At 44.2% G+C, this 17,090-nt stretch overlaps 1 protein-coding gene and 1 long non-coding RNA gene across 3 annotated transcripts; one reads left to right on the top strand and one right to left on the bottom strand.

The window, feature by feature from the left end:
* Window positions 1-878: 878 nt before the first annotated feature.
* On the bottom strand, window positions 879-16,592 carry rundc3aa (RUN domain containing 3Aa). The gene is made up of 11 exons (XM_076266796.1): window positions 16,417-16,592; window positions 5,745-5,860; window positions 5,352-5,485; window positions 4,626-4,711; window positions 4,339-4,428; window positions 4,135-4,215; window positions 3,113-3,278; window positions 2,612-2,769; window positions 2,159-2,278; window positions 1,761-1,867; window positions 879-1,351 (listed from the first exon to the last, which is right to left on the bottom strand). Exons 1-11 carry the CDS (start codon window positions 16,521-16,523, stop codon window positions 1,209-1,211), a joined length of 1,308 nt encoding a protein of 435 aa, XP_076122911.1. The 5' UTR covers window positions 16,524-16,592; the 3' UTR covers window positions 879-1,208.
* LOC143103010 (uncharacterized) lies at window positions 9,368-14,537 on the top strand. Of its 2 annotated transcripts, none has more exons than XR_012982689.1 (3): window positions 9,368-9,567; window positions 10,945-11,012; window positions 12,503-14,537. It is a non-coding gene; the product is annotated as an uncharacterized LOC143103010 (long non-coding RNA). The 2 variants fall into 2 exon arrangements; XR_012982688.1 differs by having other exon boundaries at window positions 10,942-11,012.
* Window positions 16,593-17,090: the final 498 nt, after the last annotated feature.

The following is a 17,090-nucleotide window of genomic DNA, read 5'->3' as shown; positions in this document are numbered from 1 at the left end:
GTCTAGTGGCATACTTCACACATGATTGGATAATGAAAACACTACTTTGGTGCTATTGGCTGCTACCAACATCTATCATTTATTAATGTTAGTAGCCGGTCCCAGTGTTAGAGCTGTAGCTCCGCCCACCTCGTTAAAAACATGGCATGAGTCCCATACAGGCTCATTATAAAGAACATAGACTGTATATATATAGATACAGTCTATTTTAAAGAATTACAAGATGAGATCTAAAAAGTATTACAATCAGTGGCAAACATTTCTGATTTATGTAAAGGTTAAAATGCAAGTGTTGAAGAGCATTTTTTAATATGATCCACATTTTATACAGATCCAGGCCTAACACACCTAATAGATACACAAATATCCAACCCAGGCTTAATATAGCCTTTCATAAACATACAACTAGAATGACAGCTTTGTCCATAGTCTGTAAAGACTCAACACATAAACTGTATTGTATAGGTTTACTTGTTTTTCTTGAGAACTCCATGAAGATTGCAGAGACAAAACTTGTCCACAAGAGGTCAGACAACTTGCACTGTATGGGCTGAATAACATTGTCAGGAGGCTACACCAACCCAGTGGCCATCCATAAACAAATTAAATAGTGGCAGATATTTGGTACTGTAGAATGACATAATTCTACTATAAAATAAACCCAGTGTAAACAGTGAAACCCCAACACAATGTTTATTAGAAGAGTTAGAAGTTACAAATTAGAATAGTTTAAAGGCCTGATTTAGTTGTTTCTGGGTGATGTGCTTCTCTCATGCTGTTTTTATTTATTCATCTGTCAATGTAAAGTAATTAGCAGTTGGTCTCATTGCATTAAGCTGAGACAAGATGTAGGGACCAAATAAACAGTGTAAATACGCTTATTCCTTTCAATCCAACATTTATTTTTTAATTGACAGAACAAACAGTCAGAAACCCTGAAGAGAAACAATAACGTACAAGCATCTTTTTTATGTGTGAAAGTGTGATTCACTTTTTGTCTGAACTGAGGAACTGAGGGGTGGTTGGGAAGTTATCAGAGAGGGGAGAGGGGATGGGCAGAGTCTGGTAGCTTATAGGACCAGGAGGGGTTGGTGGTGGTGGTGGTGCAGATGAGAGAGACTGGCAGAACTTCAAGAGAGGTGGGAAGGGAAAGGAGTGGAAGGGGGAGAGGGGAGGGCAAATCCACTCATGCCCAGTCAGAGGACACTCTAGCTGGGGGAGACGGCAGGCGTTGGCTCCTTGCTGATGTTCACCAAGCACTCGCTGGACTTCAGGCTGGCCAAGGACTTACAGCTGGGCAAAGAGGCCAGGGAGCCACACAGGCCCAGCATGGAGGGCGTGTAATCTTTCCCTACAGATGAGAGCAAAAGGGATAATACGGGAGGAGAATAGACAGGAAGAAAGAATATTATCAGAGAGGAGAGTAGAGAGGAGATGGGGAGAAGAGTGCGAAGAATACAAGGGTTATTGTTTTTCTCTCCCACATCGCAGCCCGCATGCATGACGACACCCACACAACTGGTACAATCGGTGTATTATAGAAGAGGCAGGTCTCCATATGTATGTAAAATGCCACAGTGTAAATCTTTGCACATGACGGATGCTTGCTAATGTGGGTGTGAGCATAACTTTGAGAAGCTGTTGTTCTGGGTATATGTGATAAAGAGGGAAAGCAACAAAACTTTGTGCGTGTGTGTGTGTGTGTGTGTGTGTGTGTCTGTGTGTGTGTGTGTGTGTGTGTGTGTGAGAGAGCAGTTTACCCGTTGTACACCAGCCAGCATCTCCATTTTGTTTGCCATCTGTCTTCTGGGAATCAGAGTTTAGGCTCACCTCAGCCGAGAGGTGATCCAAACTGTCCAAACTCCTCCTGAGGAAAGAGAGAGAGAGAAAGAAAGAAAGAAAGAAAGAAAGAAAGAAAGAAAGAGAGAGAGAGAGAGAGATACCGTAAACCCACATCTTTAATTTATGTTGATGTTCAGTACATCCTGCTTTTCCAGAAACATTAGGTAGCAAATATATTAGGTAGCACACTATAGTATCTCCCTGGATTTTCCTGGCTTTATAAAGCACAGGTGTTTGGATATGGTCTAAAAGGGTTTCATGCAAAAGTTGACATTTAGAAGAAGGACCCATTAAAAACATAATGAAAATTCCTTACCGACGAAACAGCTTGACGTCTTTCTGGTTGTCAAAGGCTCGAACGGAAGGCCATTGGTTGACTAGGGGGATGGAAAGGTTTTTGGCCAAATGGGAGGAGTCACAGGGAATAAGGGCAGAACTGCACAAAGGAGACAAAGACAGGAAATGTAGACTTCTCTCTCCCTCTCACTCTCTCTTTCTGTCTCCCTGTGTGTGTGTGTGCCACCTTCCATGATGACTGTAACTGAGTATTACTGATAGATTGTGAGGATTTGACTGACGACTTATGTAAATGTGTATTTATCACTGCGTGTGTTTACAAGAGTTTCCACCAAATCATCCATGTGAAGTCTGAAAATAAAAGACCAATGTACAGCACATGTTCAACTTCTTCACTACATAGTGGACTGTGTGCGTGTGTCGTGTGTGTATGGTGTGTGTGTGTTTGTGTGGTGTGTGCATGTCTCCTCACAGCTGTGCCTGGAGCTCCAGTATGATGGACTCCAGCTCCTTCTTCTCCTGCTGGCTCTGTGTCTCCAGCTCGTGCAGTCGGGAGCTTAGCTTCTTGTTCTCGGTCTCCACATTCTTCAGCTGGGACTCACGCAGACGCACCAGCTCCTCCAGGTAACCCTGGACCACACACACACACACACCAGAGGAGGAGAGGAGAGGCCTCAGCCAGAGACAAAATGAATGAGATGAGCAACATGAAAGACAGACAAACAAGACAGACACCATTCAAGCTCCAGTACAAACATAACCATACTATGAGAATGAGTTGGAGAAAACCACAGGAGCCTTCTGATCATCTCTGAATGGTCCTGTTCTGTAGCCATTTTGGGGTACGTTGGTAAACCAGGACTTGTATGAGGTTCACCTCAGTGGCAAACAACAACTCAGCCAGAGCACACATTCAGACTTGAATACAGAGAAGCAAGGTATTGGCTGTTTTAGTGCATGGCTTCCAGCCTACCTTCTGTGCATACACAATCTTAAAGCGCTGCTCCATCTTGCGGCATTTGTTGCTCCAGCTCTCTTCGTCGGTGACCAGTGGGATGTAGGGGTGCTCGGAGACACTCTCCTCACTGGCGCTGCTGTCCACGCTGCGCCGGTCCTCCTCGTCGCTTAGGTAGTCATAGCTGACGGGGGTCACATTTGGATCAAAAGCAAACGGTCATGCATGAAATCAGCATTAGATTCTCATAGATGTAAAGGAACGAGGACTTATAAGCTGGTGGGGGTCTGTATAATCTTCCTTACATCCCTGTACTTGTACCGTGTCAATTCAATGAATGCATACTGTATATGTCTTGCATGTCAAGCATAGGCACAGGGAAGCATTGGGATTTCAGTGGGTACATAATATTGTGGAGTTCTATGTCTATTAATCATTTTGGAAGGTCTTACTGAAAATGATTAATATACAACCAAAGGACCCAACTGTTCAGAGGAGCCTACTTTATTGTGAATGACTCCTGGTAACAGCATTTCCTAAATGCCAATAGACTAGCAAGTAGCAAAGTAAGTTTAAACGCTTAATAAGGAAAGGGAATACACCCAATAGTTTACATGGACATGCATGACTGCCGTGTAAATGTGTGAGCCTCCTCACAGTTGATGGATTAAGATCTGGCTCTTGTTGTCATGGAATTGTTTTTTATTCAACCCTTAACAGTAGGACAGAAGACATTGCATGTCATGCATGGAGACAGACAGTCGTCATAGTAGCTTTGTCGTAATAGTCTCTTCTCACACAGTATCTCACACGTGCAAACAGAGGAGTGAAAAATAGACTTCTTATCCACTCTAGAATGGAAAATACATTAACATACATACATTAATATGCTACAGCATAGACTCAGGCATAGTAAGCTGCATGTTATTTTTGACACAAAATACTTCAATGCTTTTCAAATGGATGTCATGTTGAATGGTTCAGAATGGAGGAAATGGTGGTGCTTGGAGAGTTGGATGTTACAGATGTGGTGTACTGACCTCTGAGTAAACTTCAGGTAAGGTGTGTAGTCTATGACAGCGGGAGTCTTGCCATCCAACACCTCCCCCTTCAGGCAGAAACTGAACAACAACATTAGGGCAAATGAAGGAAAAAGATTGATTGATTGCCTGATTGATGGATAAAAAGAAATACATTTTAAGATCTTCTGATAAGTGTGGCTTATTGGCTTCCTGTGAGCTCACCTGAAGTCGATTGCACTGAGTCCGATGAGCATTCCAGTTAGAACAGTGGCCTCCTCCCTCAACATGATGGCACTGTCCTCATAAAACCGCCTACATCACGCGTGTGTGTTACAGCCAGGGGACAAGGTTAGAAGAGAAAGAAAAGAGCAACCCTGAAAATGTCTCCTATATTTTAATATGTTGTATTTTGGCTATGTATATTTCTGACAGAAATACCAGTAAAACTCAATGGATGTAATTAATTAACCAACACAGGTCATGCAGTTATGAGCGTTGGAAGTCTTCACCTGGTAGTGCGGTTGTCTCTGAGAGCTGTGGCCACGTACTCAGCAAGACGCTTCTCCATCAGAGCAACACGTATCCACGCTCGACCCTGTTGCCCACAGTGACAGTAAGAGATGGAAAGGCCATGTATGGTGACTTGGTGGGATTTCCAGGCACTGTCTGACTATCTGCTCATTTGCTGACTGTTACCTCCGCATTTACAGTATAGTATTAGGGCTGCACGATTTGGGGAAAATATGTCATTGTGATTTTTCTGACAGATATTGCAATTGCGATTTGCGATATGATTTTTGAATTGATTCATTTCAATATTCTAAATGTCACTTTAATTTGTGCCACCCCTGATTAATGAGCACGCCCATTGCACAAGAAGCACAGCACCTCCGACTGACTGTGAAGCTTAACAATCAGAATTTCTGTGCCCCTCAGTCACTTTGCACACCCACCAACCAGAAGTGGCATAGTCAAGGAGGATGAAATGAATATAAAAGTCAGAAATGTGGCAAAATTCACTATGCACGATTATTTGTAGCTTTTGCGATTAGGTAATTGCGTTGGTTCTTATTGTGATTATGACTGCGATTTGGAAAATTGTGCAGTCCTGTCATATTCTTATACCTCTGGATAGCAGCCTTTACAATATAAATAGGAGTCCCAAAATAGTATAGCAATTGTACACACACACACACACACACACAAACAAACACACACATGGTCTGCTTGCTTGCCTTAGCTCGTGAAGTGCTGATGTTCTCGATGTTCTCGATGCTGCTGATGCAGTTGTTCTGCACCTTACTGCACGCCAGCCGGATGTAGTCCCAAAAACTCCGCTGGCCATCAGAACTGAACCAGCTGCCTGGACCTGCTCCAGGGACAAATGCAATGGAGTACATCTGCCGACGAGCCAGTAATCACATGCTCCTTTATGCAAACACACTGTACAGCATATCTGTGCGCTCCTTTGAGCTAGACCTCTGATACATTTCTTTCCATAGTTATTGACACCAGGTTTGAAAATCATATTCTGCAGGACACCATGAGAAATGTCTAAGTTGTCTGGTAAATAAAAGTGGGTTTGTTTGTGTTGGTGCAAACAGCAGTGTCATTACCTGCTACATTACCTTTGAATCGGTGGCTGAGGATGTGCTCCAAGATCGCAGCAAAGTTGACAAACTCTTCGCACGAGTCATCGATGGGCTCCGCCGTGTACTTCTCAAGGAGCGTCTTCACTGAAAACCTGTAGATGAGTGTGAGAGAACGAGAGAGTGATAGAGTGTGAGGCAGATGACCAAAGCCAGAGATCTATATACATAGTAGGCCAAAGGTCAGTACGAGCTAACCAAAAGGACAAAAACTAGGTGGACATGGATGTGTTGGTGGGTGAAAGACAGCCTGTGTACAGTGAAAGCTAGAGGTGAGGGCTGTTTCATCACTGGAGCCTAAGGAGAACTTGGTGGCTTTTGCAGCAGTTCAGGCCTCACCCACCACAGAACAGGCATTTTTGGGAGCGATGCCACCAAGCGTGGCTGAGGTCATCCCCAATTGTCTTGTGTGCAGCACAATGCTCCCTTCACAATGCCCCCTGGCAGAATTACCAGGGCTGCAGCAACAATCAGTGCCCTTGTGCCCCAACCAATGGGCTGATGACACTGTCGGCGTGGAGACCTTTGTCTGAGCTGCTGGGTTCCAAGTCCCCTGGTCTTGCTTTTAAAAGAACACTGCCATGATCAGAGAATGACAGAATCTCTCTCTCTCTCCCTTTTCTGTCCATCACACACACACACACACACACACACACGCACCACACTCACACTTTCAACCCACCCCTTTCTACGTGTGGTGGCCTGATCTATTTAGGGCTGTTCCCACTGCTTAGAAGCGTTTCGTCAGTCACCTCCCCACCTAGCACTGTGACCTGACCTCGGCACGGAGCAGGAGGCACGCGACAGGCGCGGCATGCCGAGCCACGAGCCTCCTCCTCGATAGCCGAAAAGGAATCCGCTGGGACAGCAGAATTTGCTTCTTTTTTTTCCCCTCGTGGGCGAAAGTGGCTTTCTACTTCCTCCACTTCCTCTCAGGCTGTCCTCCATGGGCAATACAAGCATCACTGAGGGGAAGACGGCCCTGTCGGTGGGCCGCACGTCTATAGCCAGGGGCAAGACCACCGTCTCCATGGGCGGCTCATCCATATCGCGTGGAGTCACCACCACCTCTATGGGTGAGTCCACCATCAAACGGGACAAGACCACCATCTCGATGGGCAGAGCAAGCTTCAGCAGAGGCACAACCACCACGTCCTTCCGAAAGGCACTAATGCCAAAGCGAAGGACCACTTAGAATTTTACAAAAAAGGAAACGCAGACACAGACATAAGGGCAAACAGGACGACAAGGGGCAATGAAAACACCGACTGACGAACAGGAGCCGGACACTCCCAAGGGGAAGGCATCTCTCTTGATGAGGAAGACCTCGTTCACTCGAGGCAAGACCTCCATATTGAAAACCAGGAAGACCATCTCTTGGGGAAGGACGTCCGTCTCCAGGAGCAAGACCAAGGTTAGCAGGGGGGAGACGGGGCTGGCTGTGGGCACGACCACGCTCAGCCACGGTGACACCACGAGCTCCCTTAGCAAGGCCACCATATCCAAGGGAGAGAAGTCGGTGACTGTGGTCAAAACCTCGGTAAAAAGGGGCAGGGAGTCTCAATGGAACATTTATTGGAATTTTAACCTGTGACTGCTTCAGACATGCACACAAGCACTCACTCACACAAACACACACACACAAACACACACACACACAAATACTTAGACTGGAGGATGTAGATACTTTCATCATTTCAGATGAACTCTACATCACACAAGTGGTATGTACGATGAGCTAAATGCTAAACCAAGCTAACCAGCTTAACCAAGACCTTGCAGAAAACGTCAAATATGACAAGCATGTTATCCTGTTGCGACATGTAGGATTATGACAGACCAATCTCCTATCAAAGAGAGAAATTGTCTGAGGAACGCATGATGTTTAGGAACCTCCCTTTGAATAATATCCTAATGTGAAGGCGATGTAATGTGTATGGAATGAGACAGGCTGTTAGTGTGTGCTGGGTGAGGGCGTGAATGAAGCAGCTGGTTTTACAACAGCTGACGTTAACTCTCTCACAACAAGAGAGCGTCAGTGTTGAGTAGGATGTAAAACTGGTTGGTACTCAGTGCTATACTCAAGTACCCTTGAATTCAGTGGTTTCAGTAGGTTTTCTTGTGCCTCATTCGCATATTGTCAAAGTTAAGTTGTAAGTCATGCATCAATTAACATATTTACATGTCAAGGGCAAAACGGCTGTTAAAATGAACCCACCACTTAAAGATTGTTAGTACATTACAAGGATACACCAATTGCAGATTTAAGTAAACTTATTTAGCATTTTTTGATTGACTTAACTTGGCTATGAAATAGAGGGAAAACATTGAAAAGCACCATTGTTACATTTCATGTATAAGGAAACTACTTAGAAATTATTCTGTATAGAGATTGATGGTGAGAGAAGTTAAATTGAAATAGATTTAAAGAAATGTTTTGAAACAATGATTAAACATGACATCATGAAACAAATGTGTCATGGAAGCACCAAACACCACACATTGCTGCCTGTGTGTATGCTCTTCCAGATTGGTCCATCATATGGCAACTGATGATACTAGTAAGATGCTCTACTAGACGATGTAAGACTTTGAGCTCTGAACTGAGGACAAATATATAATCCTTTAGTCACTTTGTTCTATAGATGAGTACAGTATAGCTCCAAAGGCTGCCTCTTCCCCAGCAGAGAGCAGTTCTGCAGGGTACAATGCTACAGGATCTAGTGATGTCACCACCGATTGTCCACTGTACAACAATGTGGCCCTCACTGTGTTCTTCGGTGGCATCCCAGCATTGGGGACAATGAGGTCCACTGTCCCATCGGCCCCCAGCTTCAGGCCGCGGCCTCCTACGGCAGCCTCTGTCCATTCAGGGTGCTCAGAGGTGGTATGTGGCCTAGCCGATCCCACGTCCGACTGCTCAACAAGAGCATTATGCTGCCGGTGGGCTGCGCTGTCTACGTTTAGCATTCTGGTCCTAGTGCGGACACTTGCATCTGCTCTCCCCCTCTCTCTCTCTCTCTCTCTCTCTCTCTCGCTCTCTCTTTCTTCATCACACCCAGAAGAAGGCACACTGCGCGGGTGTGCTGCTGCCACTCGGGCATGCGATGAGCCGCAACATTCGCTGAAGTTCCCCTGCCCTGGAATTCCCCCGACTCCCCTTCCCAAAAAAAAAAAACGGTAAAAGAGAAGAAAAAAATAGGAAAAACAAAACTTGATCTTCCAGGCTGGCTCGGGGGCCCCTAACAGCCTGAAGTTCCATGGGGAACACCAGCATTACTGAGGGCCGGACGGCCCTCAACCTGGGTACCACCTCTATCAAACGGGACAAGACCAAGATCCAGATGGGCAGCTCGTCCATCAGCCGGGGGAAGAGCACCACGTCGCTGGGCACCTCCACCATCACCAGCGGCAAGACCAAGATCTCCATGGGAAGTGCCTTCTTCAGCCGAGGAACCAAGACCACATCTTTCCGAAAGGCATTCTTGCCCAAACGGAAAACCCTCTAACCACCAAGGGGGAACCTCAATAGTGGTGGGGTGGGGTGGGGATGGGGATGGTTGGGGGTGCAGGGGGTAACCTATACTGGTGTGACAGTTAAATAATATGAAAAAAATTAAGCCAAGGGGAAACAAAGATTTGACACCTTCAGTGGGAACTGCCGCTACGGATTGTCTACTTTCATCTTCAGATGAACATGATTCTCTTTTTGCCCTTTCTTACCCAAGGATTGAATTGTCAAAGACCAGGATTGTTCTCTCTTTTCAAATTATGATTCTACTGGATTTTACAAAGAGAACAGGTTAGTATCTTTGTATTCTTTGCAAATTTGCTTCCAGTTCCAGCCATTTGATGGAGTTCAGCATTGTTTTTTTTGTTGGTCATGATTCCTTGTTTTAAAGTGCATGTGTGCACCTAGTGTCTGTAGGAAAGATAGGGTTGTAGGCTATATAGGGTTGCAAAGTGCTTTCTGAGATGCTTACTTTGCTTTTTTTACTTTCATTTTCTTTGTCTGATATCATTATGGATCATTTGAACTGACTCGTCAGCACATGAATCATTCATTTAGCTTGGGACAGCATCACAGCAGCAGTCGAGGATTGTAGTATTGAGTTTGGGTGTGGGCTGTATGTCCCACAATGGCTTCACTCAAATGAAGTGTTTGGGCTTTTCTTGTTGGATAGGATGAGATCCCATTGAGAATCAGCTCTCATGTTCTCATGAGACCACAAAGAAACATGTTGTCCCTAGCTGTTATGCCCTCATCATGACAATCCTGCCTTTTAAGATCCTGGCCCAACTGATAGATGGGTATGTCATACTACAGAATGGCAGTCCACTGTGTCAAAATGACCAATTGTGTGTCTTGAGGATGCGGCCATAGTCATAGATGTTGATCTGCAATCTGGAAGTGCTTATCTAAAATGAATGTCCTACTACAGTAACACAGAATTAAATACAGTGTCTAGCCTGGTGAATAAGCAAAGGATGAGGTTTGGTCATCTGTGTGGACCTGAAATAATATGAGTGGCTTTCTTTACATGAGTCTCAACAATCATGGTTGGATTAATATTAGGGACCGACATTGTGGTCACACAATGGAGATTAATTTTGCAGGAGAGTCTGGTGAAAATGAGGGATTATCAGATGTTTAAAGGAAATTGTTGATGTATTTCATGGGGGTGAGACAAGAGGGTGGGTGTCGAATATCTGGCATGCCTGAGATGCAAATAGGCCCAGCGGCCTCAGCAAGATGCTCTTGGTACGATTCGTCACTGAAAAACAAATGTGCAGCCATGTAACAAACGTCTTTTGTGCCCCCCAACTCGCCCACTCTGGTCCTCTGCCAGCGCTGAGTGGTACTGTGTGTTAAAATGCAACTCTGTACAGTCTGTCGTTAGACCACTCTCACTGTTGTGCGAGTTTGATTTATATATATGTGGGTGAATTGGTGGGCATCTGGGTTGATGTCTGTGTGTGTAGATTCCATGTGGGGTTTTGTTAATAATCTTTATTATATTTATACCCTATGAGATTCTCCATATCTATTTTTGGTCAGTCTACACTCCTTGCTTCTGACACATCTTAATTCTTCTCTCTTTTTCTTTCTCTTCTGTGCTCTCCTCTTTCTCCATTCCTTTCCTTTCATCTCATCTCTCTCCTCCCCTTCTCTCAGCAGGATGTGCAGGACCATCTGACTGTGGGGCTCGGCGTTTGGGCCCCGGCCTCTCCTGCTGCTCTGTGCTGGTGGGTGTCTGTCAGAGAGGCAGGGAGACGTGTGGGTGGGCTTCCCTCTACAGGACAGATGGTCCCCTTGGCAACAAAGGGAGCTATCTGTCCGTAAAAGCTTTTGAAGTGCAGTTGTCTCCTTGTCTCCATGGGAAAATTCATACTTGTCTCCATGGGAAAATTCATACTCAGAAGATGTCAGACAAACTCCAACAGTAATTACTATAAGTCTGTGTTTTGTTTTATGTAAACTGTCTGACTCCCTCCCCTCCCCAAATCAATGAGAACTGCATTTGCACCCCGAGTAAACATGGACCCCACTGTTCCTGCCATGTTATATATAGCAATGTTGTATAATGCCTGCACACATAACCCCATCACTTGAGACTTGAGGTCCACACCCAAATGATACAGGCTTCTTTTGTCTTTGGCCTGTGCAGACCTAGGCCTATATAATTTCTTGGACTGAAAGTGTATAGGAGGCAGGTTTAAAATGAGGCGGTACAATGCATGTGTATATGAGGGTAGGAGCTTGGGAAATGGGTGAGAGAGATTTCAGAAATCAGTTAGAGCTCAAAGACAGTGTGATGGAATGAAGCTGTTTCAGGAAGTTCTATGGCAAGGGAGATGCGAGGGATTCTGAAAGAAGATTAAAAAAAGAATTGAAAAAGTTTGAAGATTAAGTCAGTGAGTCATTAGTGGTATAGACTAGAGAGTAATGTACTGGTGAGCTAACATTAAACCATGTTCATTCACAGATCTAAGCTGTTGTACTGGCCTTATTACCATAATAATTCTTAGCCTATGCTAAACAAAGAGCAGAGGTTAAACTTGCTAAGCATACAACAATGCATGACATTTGGGCTGTTTGGCCACATTGATTTCGCTCTTTTCACTGTAAGTGCTTACAAGAGTGCTGGTTGAGTAGCTTTTTATACCTCACTTACAATGGACAATAGGACAGCCTCTTAAGAGTGGATGAAAGAAGTTTTTATGTGGTAATGGTGAAGCGAGACAGACATAGCAAAGGACAGAGAGGGTAAACAACAGGCGATGGAAGGCAGAGAAAGGCAAAAGATAAAAATTAAGAATGAAAAGAAGGTACTGCCACACTCTGGGTTCTCCCTTTCTGCTGTAGATTGAACTCAAAGAGAATCCACTGTTCACTGACCATGCTATCTTTGAGCGTGTCACTTGGAACCCACAGTCCTTAAGATGTTGCTGTAGATGAGCAATGTACCAAAGCTCCTCCATACATCGCCATGTTAAGAAATATTCCTACTGTTCCTTGACTGAACTTAATAAATAGTTATAAACCTTCACCTGGCTTCTGTTTTGAGAGAATAATACCCATTTGAAAATAAGCTAAGTTAATAATCAATCAAGTATTACTTCTTGATGAAAATAATAAAAAATAATTAATAAAAAAAAAAAAGCTGTTGTGTGAAAAGGGCAGGGTTACATACGTCCCTCGAGGAAAAACTAACTTTCCCATTTATGTTTCTCAGGTTCTCCATGCCAGCGTCTGCTGTGATCACTTGGAGGTTGCAACACCATAGGCTATTGGTTTCTCTATAACAGCCATTCTCTTTATTTCAAGGTTCCCAACCATTAAAAATGGACCTAAACTGATGTGATTGAATAGAACGAAATTATTATATTAAGCGGTCAAAAGAATTTTTGATCCAAAATCACAAGCCAATTTGCAACATTTTTAAGGAAACACACAAGATCAATAAAAGCAGACATCAGGGGACAACAAATGATCTGTCTGTAGCTGAAAACCAGGATACATTTAGATCTGGAGGACATTACCCCTAGAAGACTTTCCCTTGGCCTAGAATGAGAAGACACACAAGGACATTTCAAGTTGGACTTACAAACAGAAATCTCCCTACAGGTGCAATTCTGGTTCCTGAGATCTGACTTTTAATGGTCACAGCTACTCTCTGGCCTACTGTAAATCCACTCAGATAGATCCCACTCATGATAAGAGAGAGAACAAACCCTGTTACCCTACACTCATACCAAATGACACGGGACCCAAACATCCTTCTAAAACAATGATGAAGTGATTTATGGTATCCCTACTATGCCAAGGGGATACGCCACAATATCCAAAGGCGATGCCATAGTCTCCCTGTTCATCTTTTACTTTGATGTCCACTTCACCCTAAAAAAGTTATCCATATGAGATGTCATTGTCTCACAGTGTATGTTTGGGGTGGGAAAAAGTTACATTTGTGATTGGATTTAATAATACAATGTTAAATGTTCAAAGTAGAGTTAGCTTCACAAATGACAGCATATATAGGCTTCATTAACAGTACATGTGGATTTTGATTAATTTATTCCATGTATTAGATTCATTTCTTTGGTTTGGTTCTGGGAAGGGGCAGGGGGACGTTTGCTATTAGATAGCTTCCTCGCAAAAATAACCACTTCAGTCAGTCATAACCTAGTGTGAGAAATGAAGATCTCCACCCTGTCAAAGTCTGTCAGCCTCAATGCATTCACACACACATGCACACAAAACACACACACACACGCACACAAACGCACAGACACACACACACACACAACTCAGCAGTCAATTTGCTGGAATCCCTGGATACAGGCCGTCCTGCTTCACAGATCATTGTGCATTAGTGTGCAATCATCTCCACCAAACTACACCAGCCCAGCCCAACCCAGCCCAGCTCAGAGCCCTGAGCAGCAGCCACACCACTGGGCTGGAGACCCAGAGTTCCTGGGAGTATGAAGGCTATTGGATCATGAGGGTTCACTCATATTAGGTTCCATCAGCCTAATCTGTCTGGCAGTCCGCCAGTAGGACACAGATATGGTGGGAGGCTCAAGAGACAACAAGGTAGTGTCCTCACATTTCAAGATCTATATGGAAAAGTCCAGTTTCCACTGCCTATCTGCTCTGTCTGTTAAACTGACCATACTGTTGGACAGTATGTCCAGTTGAAAAGGGATAAGAAAGAAGTGTCTTCTCTTACTCAGATCTGGGTGCCATTTTGGAGCGGAGGATTCTAACTGACAGTGAGGGGAAATGAGCGATGCAATTCCTTGACATCTTGTGGAAAACCTCTTGTTGAAAACCTCTCGTCATTCTATAGCTTAAAGTAGTTAAATGTTGCTTGAACACCCCAACAACTAAATAAGTGTTGGTCCTTGCCATTAAATAATTTGGTAGTTACCTGGAGGGTGTATGACCTCTTCAGGGCAGTAATAACAAGTGAAGTTTGAACTTTTATTTTGAAGTATTTTGTCTGGTGTTTTTGTCTCGTCATTTAGAGTTTGTGTCAATTAAGGGTGGTCTTTCTGCTTTAAGGAAAGAAGAAAATAGAAAAAAGATCTATAAGATCTAGCTCACTTTGAACAAGAAGGTCTTTGTCTACAGTCCTAATCCTCGTCGAGGTCTTAAGTCCATGTTTGAAATTCTTTCCTTTTGTTTTCTCATCTGACGCATGTTACATGTGATACTGTGTTTAACCCGATCAGTGTTTTCAAATGGCAGCACCTCAGAGGGTGAGGTCTGACCATGGTGCAGTATGTGTAATAAACATTGCTGATTCTGTCTCAAGCAGACTCCAGCTGTATTCTTATGGCATACATTTAAAAGTTTTCCCTCAGACTCCAAAGAGAGGCCTTGGATGTTTAAAAACATGAAATGTGTGTGTGTGTGTGTGTGTGTGTGTGTGGGGGGGGGGGGGGGGGGGGGGGGGGGGGGGGGGGTTGGGTGGTGTTGTTGCTGCTGAAGTCACACCTGTCCATCTTCTGCCTATGAACAATCATGTCCTTCAGGACATCACTGACATTCCTAACAATGTGACAATGGGTTTGCTATGTCTGGACAGACCCGTGTCTGAGTGACAGGTCCTCTGTCCATTGACAGAGCTTATACACCAGGGGCCACGCCCAGAGCTATGTTCTCCCTTGGGTGGCTGAGTGTGGTCAGAACTGGCTCTGTCCTGACTCCTGAGTATCTGATTTAACCACATCACACCACTGACTTCACACTCCTCTCAAGAATAATGCAGTGGCTCTCAGATAATGCCGAAGCTATCCTATCGGAGCAGGTTAGGAAGAACACACACACACCCACACACAAACACACATACAGACATTACCACCTGTCTAGGATGTAATACATTCACAGTAGGTCTACATAGCCTACAAATGGAGATTGTGCTTTAAAGGATTCTATGCTTTTCATGTGATCCCTAAACAAGAAGAAAACAGCTGCTACAAACAACCATGGGTCAACTGAGAGTCTGAGAATATTTGACTGTCTTCAATCTGGAGCTATTATAGGATATGGATCAATTTGATGGAAAATGGCTAAATGTAAAAAACGTAAAATCCAGTGTTATTGTCATGTGATGCTTTGCTTGTGCACTGGAGTTATCATCAATAAAGTCCCCATAGCAACAGGATACAGCACTGCAGAAGTTTCAACATGGTTTCAACATCGGTAGGACATTTGGATAACAACAAAATCAGACATAACTTTCCCTTAATATTTCTCCTGCCCAAACAGTGGCTACAGTTGACTGATTGCAGTGTCTGAACTGGCAAGATCCCAGGACCTGCGAGCTCAGCTAGGCATTTTGCATCACAGGACACTGGACGGGCGTGATGGCGCAATCGCTCAAGCTGGGTGGCTGCAGCAAATAAGCTTCTGAAGGCTAGCTGGGCAAATATCTTAGAAAAGTTGTCTTAATAAAATGAAAGGTTTGTCTTGATGTTCCAGCCTACTCTGTCTTTGGGCCATATAGCCTAGGCTACGTTCACCGCACCACACTGCCCAAGGGCTATGCCCATGTAGTCATTTGCAACATTTTCCATCATGTTTGTAGCCTCAACGCATGTCCTCGCAGTTTTTGGTTGGACAATATCTAGCCCGTGCCGCATTGCCTATGCAAAAGACGGCGAATAGGTCATTCAATTATCCTAAACGAGATGCACCTGAAGATAGCCTTAATGTCTATGTATTATAGCCTTGGCTATTAAAGTTGCCCAGTCGATAGCCTACATCCCAAATAGCCTACACAAAATCAGAAAATGAAAAGACAGTGTTCGTAGTCTGTTGTATAGCCTATTTAATGTGCAATTATATAGCCTAGCCTACTGAATGTTTACATAGCCTTCTGACTGGCCCAACGTTAACATCATCGGTCAAACCATGATGCCGACCGCAGCCTTCCCGCATTATCTAGAAGAAACGTCTAGGCTACTCTTATTTCTTCTCATTAAAAAATGAAAACAGCGAAACCAGATAAATAGTGCAATTTCAGAGCACAGAATAAGCAACGATTTAATATTAGAGGGAAATGTGCATTTCATGCTGACGTAGCCCGGCAGCTACACAGCAAATGAAAGAGCTGCATCACCGAACACAGACTTGGACTACCTGCAAACGGTGATGAGGTTCTTGCGTTCCACGCCAACGTTTCGAGAAGATGCCTTTTTCGATGTCAGACCCATAGCCATCGCGGTCTGGATGCAGCCACGCTCCATTTGGCTGCTCGAAGCCTTTCGGTAGACCTGTACCACCCTCTCTTTCTTGCCATACAAAATGCACCGGGGTCACGGTTCCTCACGCTTCATCAATGATGTTTGCGATGGGGAGCGACGTCTCACGAGCGCGGTTTGTCAACTACTCCCCAAGACCACAGACCCCGAAATAAAGGAGGTGAGATTGCGAATCTCGACCAGAAACAGAAAATAACAAGCAGGCCAATCTAAAATCTAGCGTGACAGTGTTTTATTTGTGTTGTCATCAAGGGTCCACTTTTTTTTTAAGTTTGACACAAATCAATCTTAGGCCATCTTTCCCCAAATAACATGCAACTCCATGGTTTTGAAAGGGTTCTGGAAATATTTTTGTGGGGTAGGCTAATTAGCCTAAATTACCCAATGTAGCCTATATATCATAATAGGCTCTAATTAAGTAATAGCCTATCCATGGCACCATCACAGAAAAGTACAGTCTGCAATGTTCTTTACTACCACGTGATGGCATCAGAGATAAGAGAAAAGGGATATTCTGAATTGTACAAGAAAGTAGGCCTAGAATGCTACAGA

This window comes from Alosa pseudoharengus, unplaced genomic scaffold (assembly GCF_046254945.1).
Source record: "Alosa pseudoharengus isolate Yale_2024_CS ecotype anadromous, Long Island Sound unplaced genomic scaffold, YU_APseudo_1.1 YU_APseudo_1.1_scf_4, whole genome shotgun sequence".
NCBI lineage: Eukaryota > Metazoa > Chordata > Actinopteri > Clupeiformes > Clupeidae > Alosa > Alosa pseudoharengus.
The sequence above is the reverse complement of the archived record's forward strand: the minus strand, read 5'-3'. Positions and strand labels throughout refer to the sequence as shown.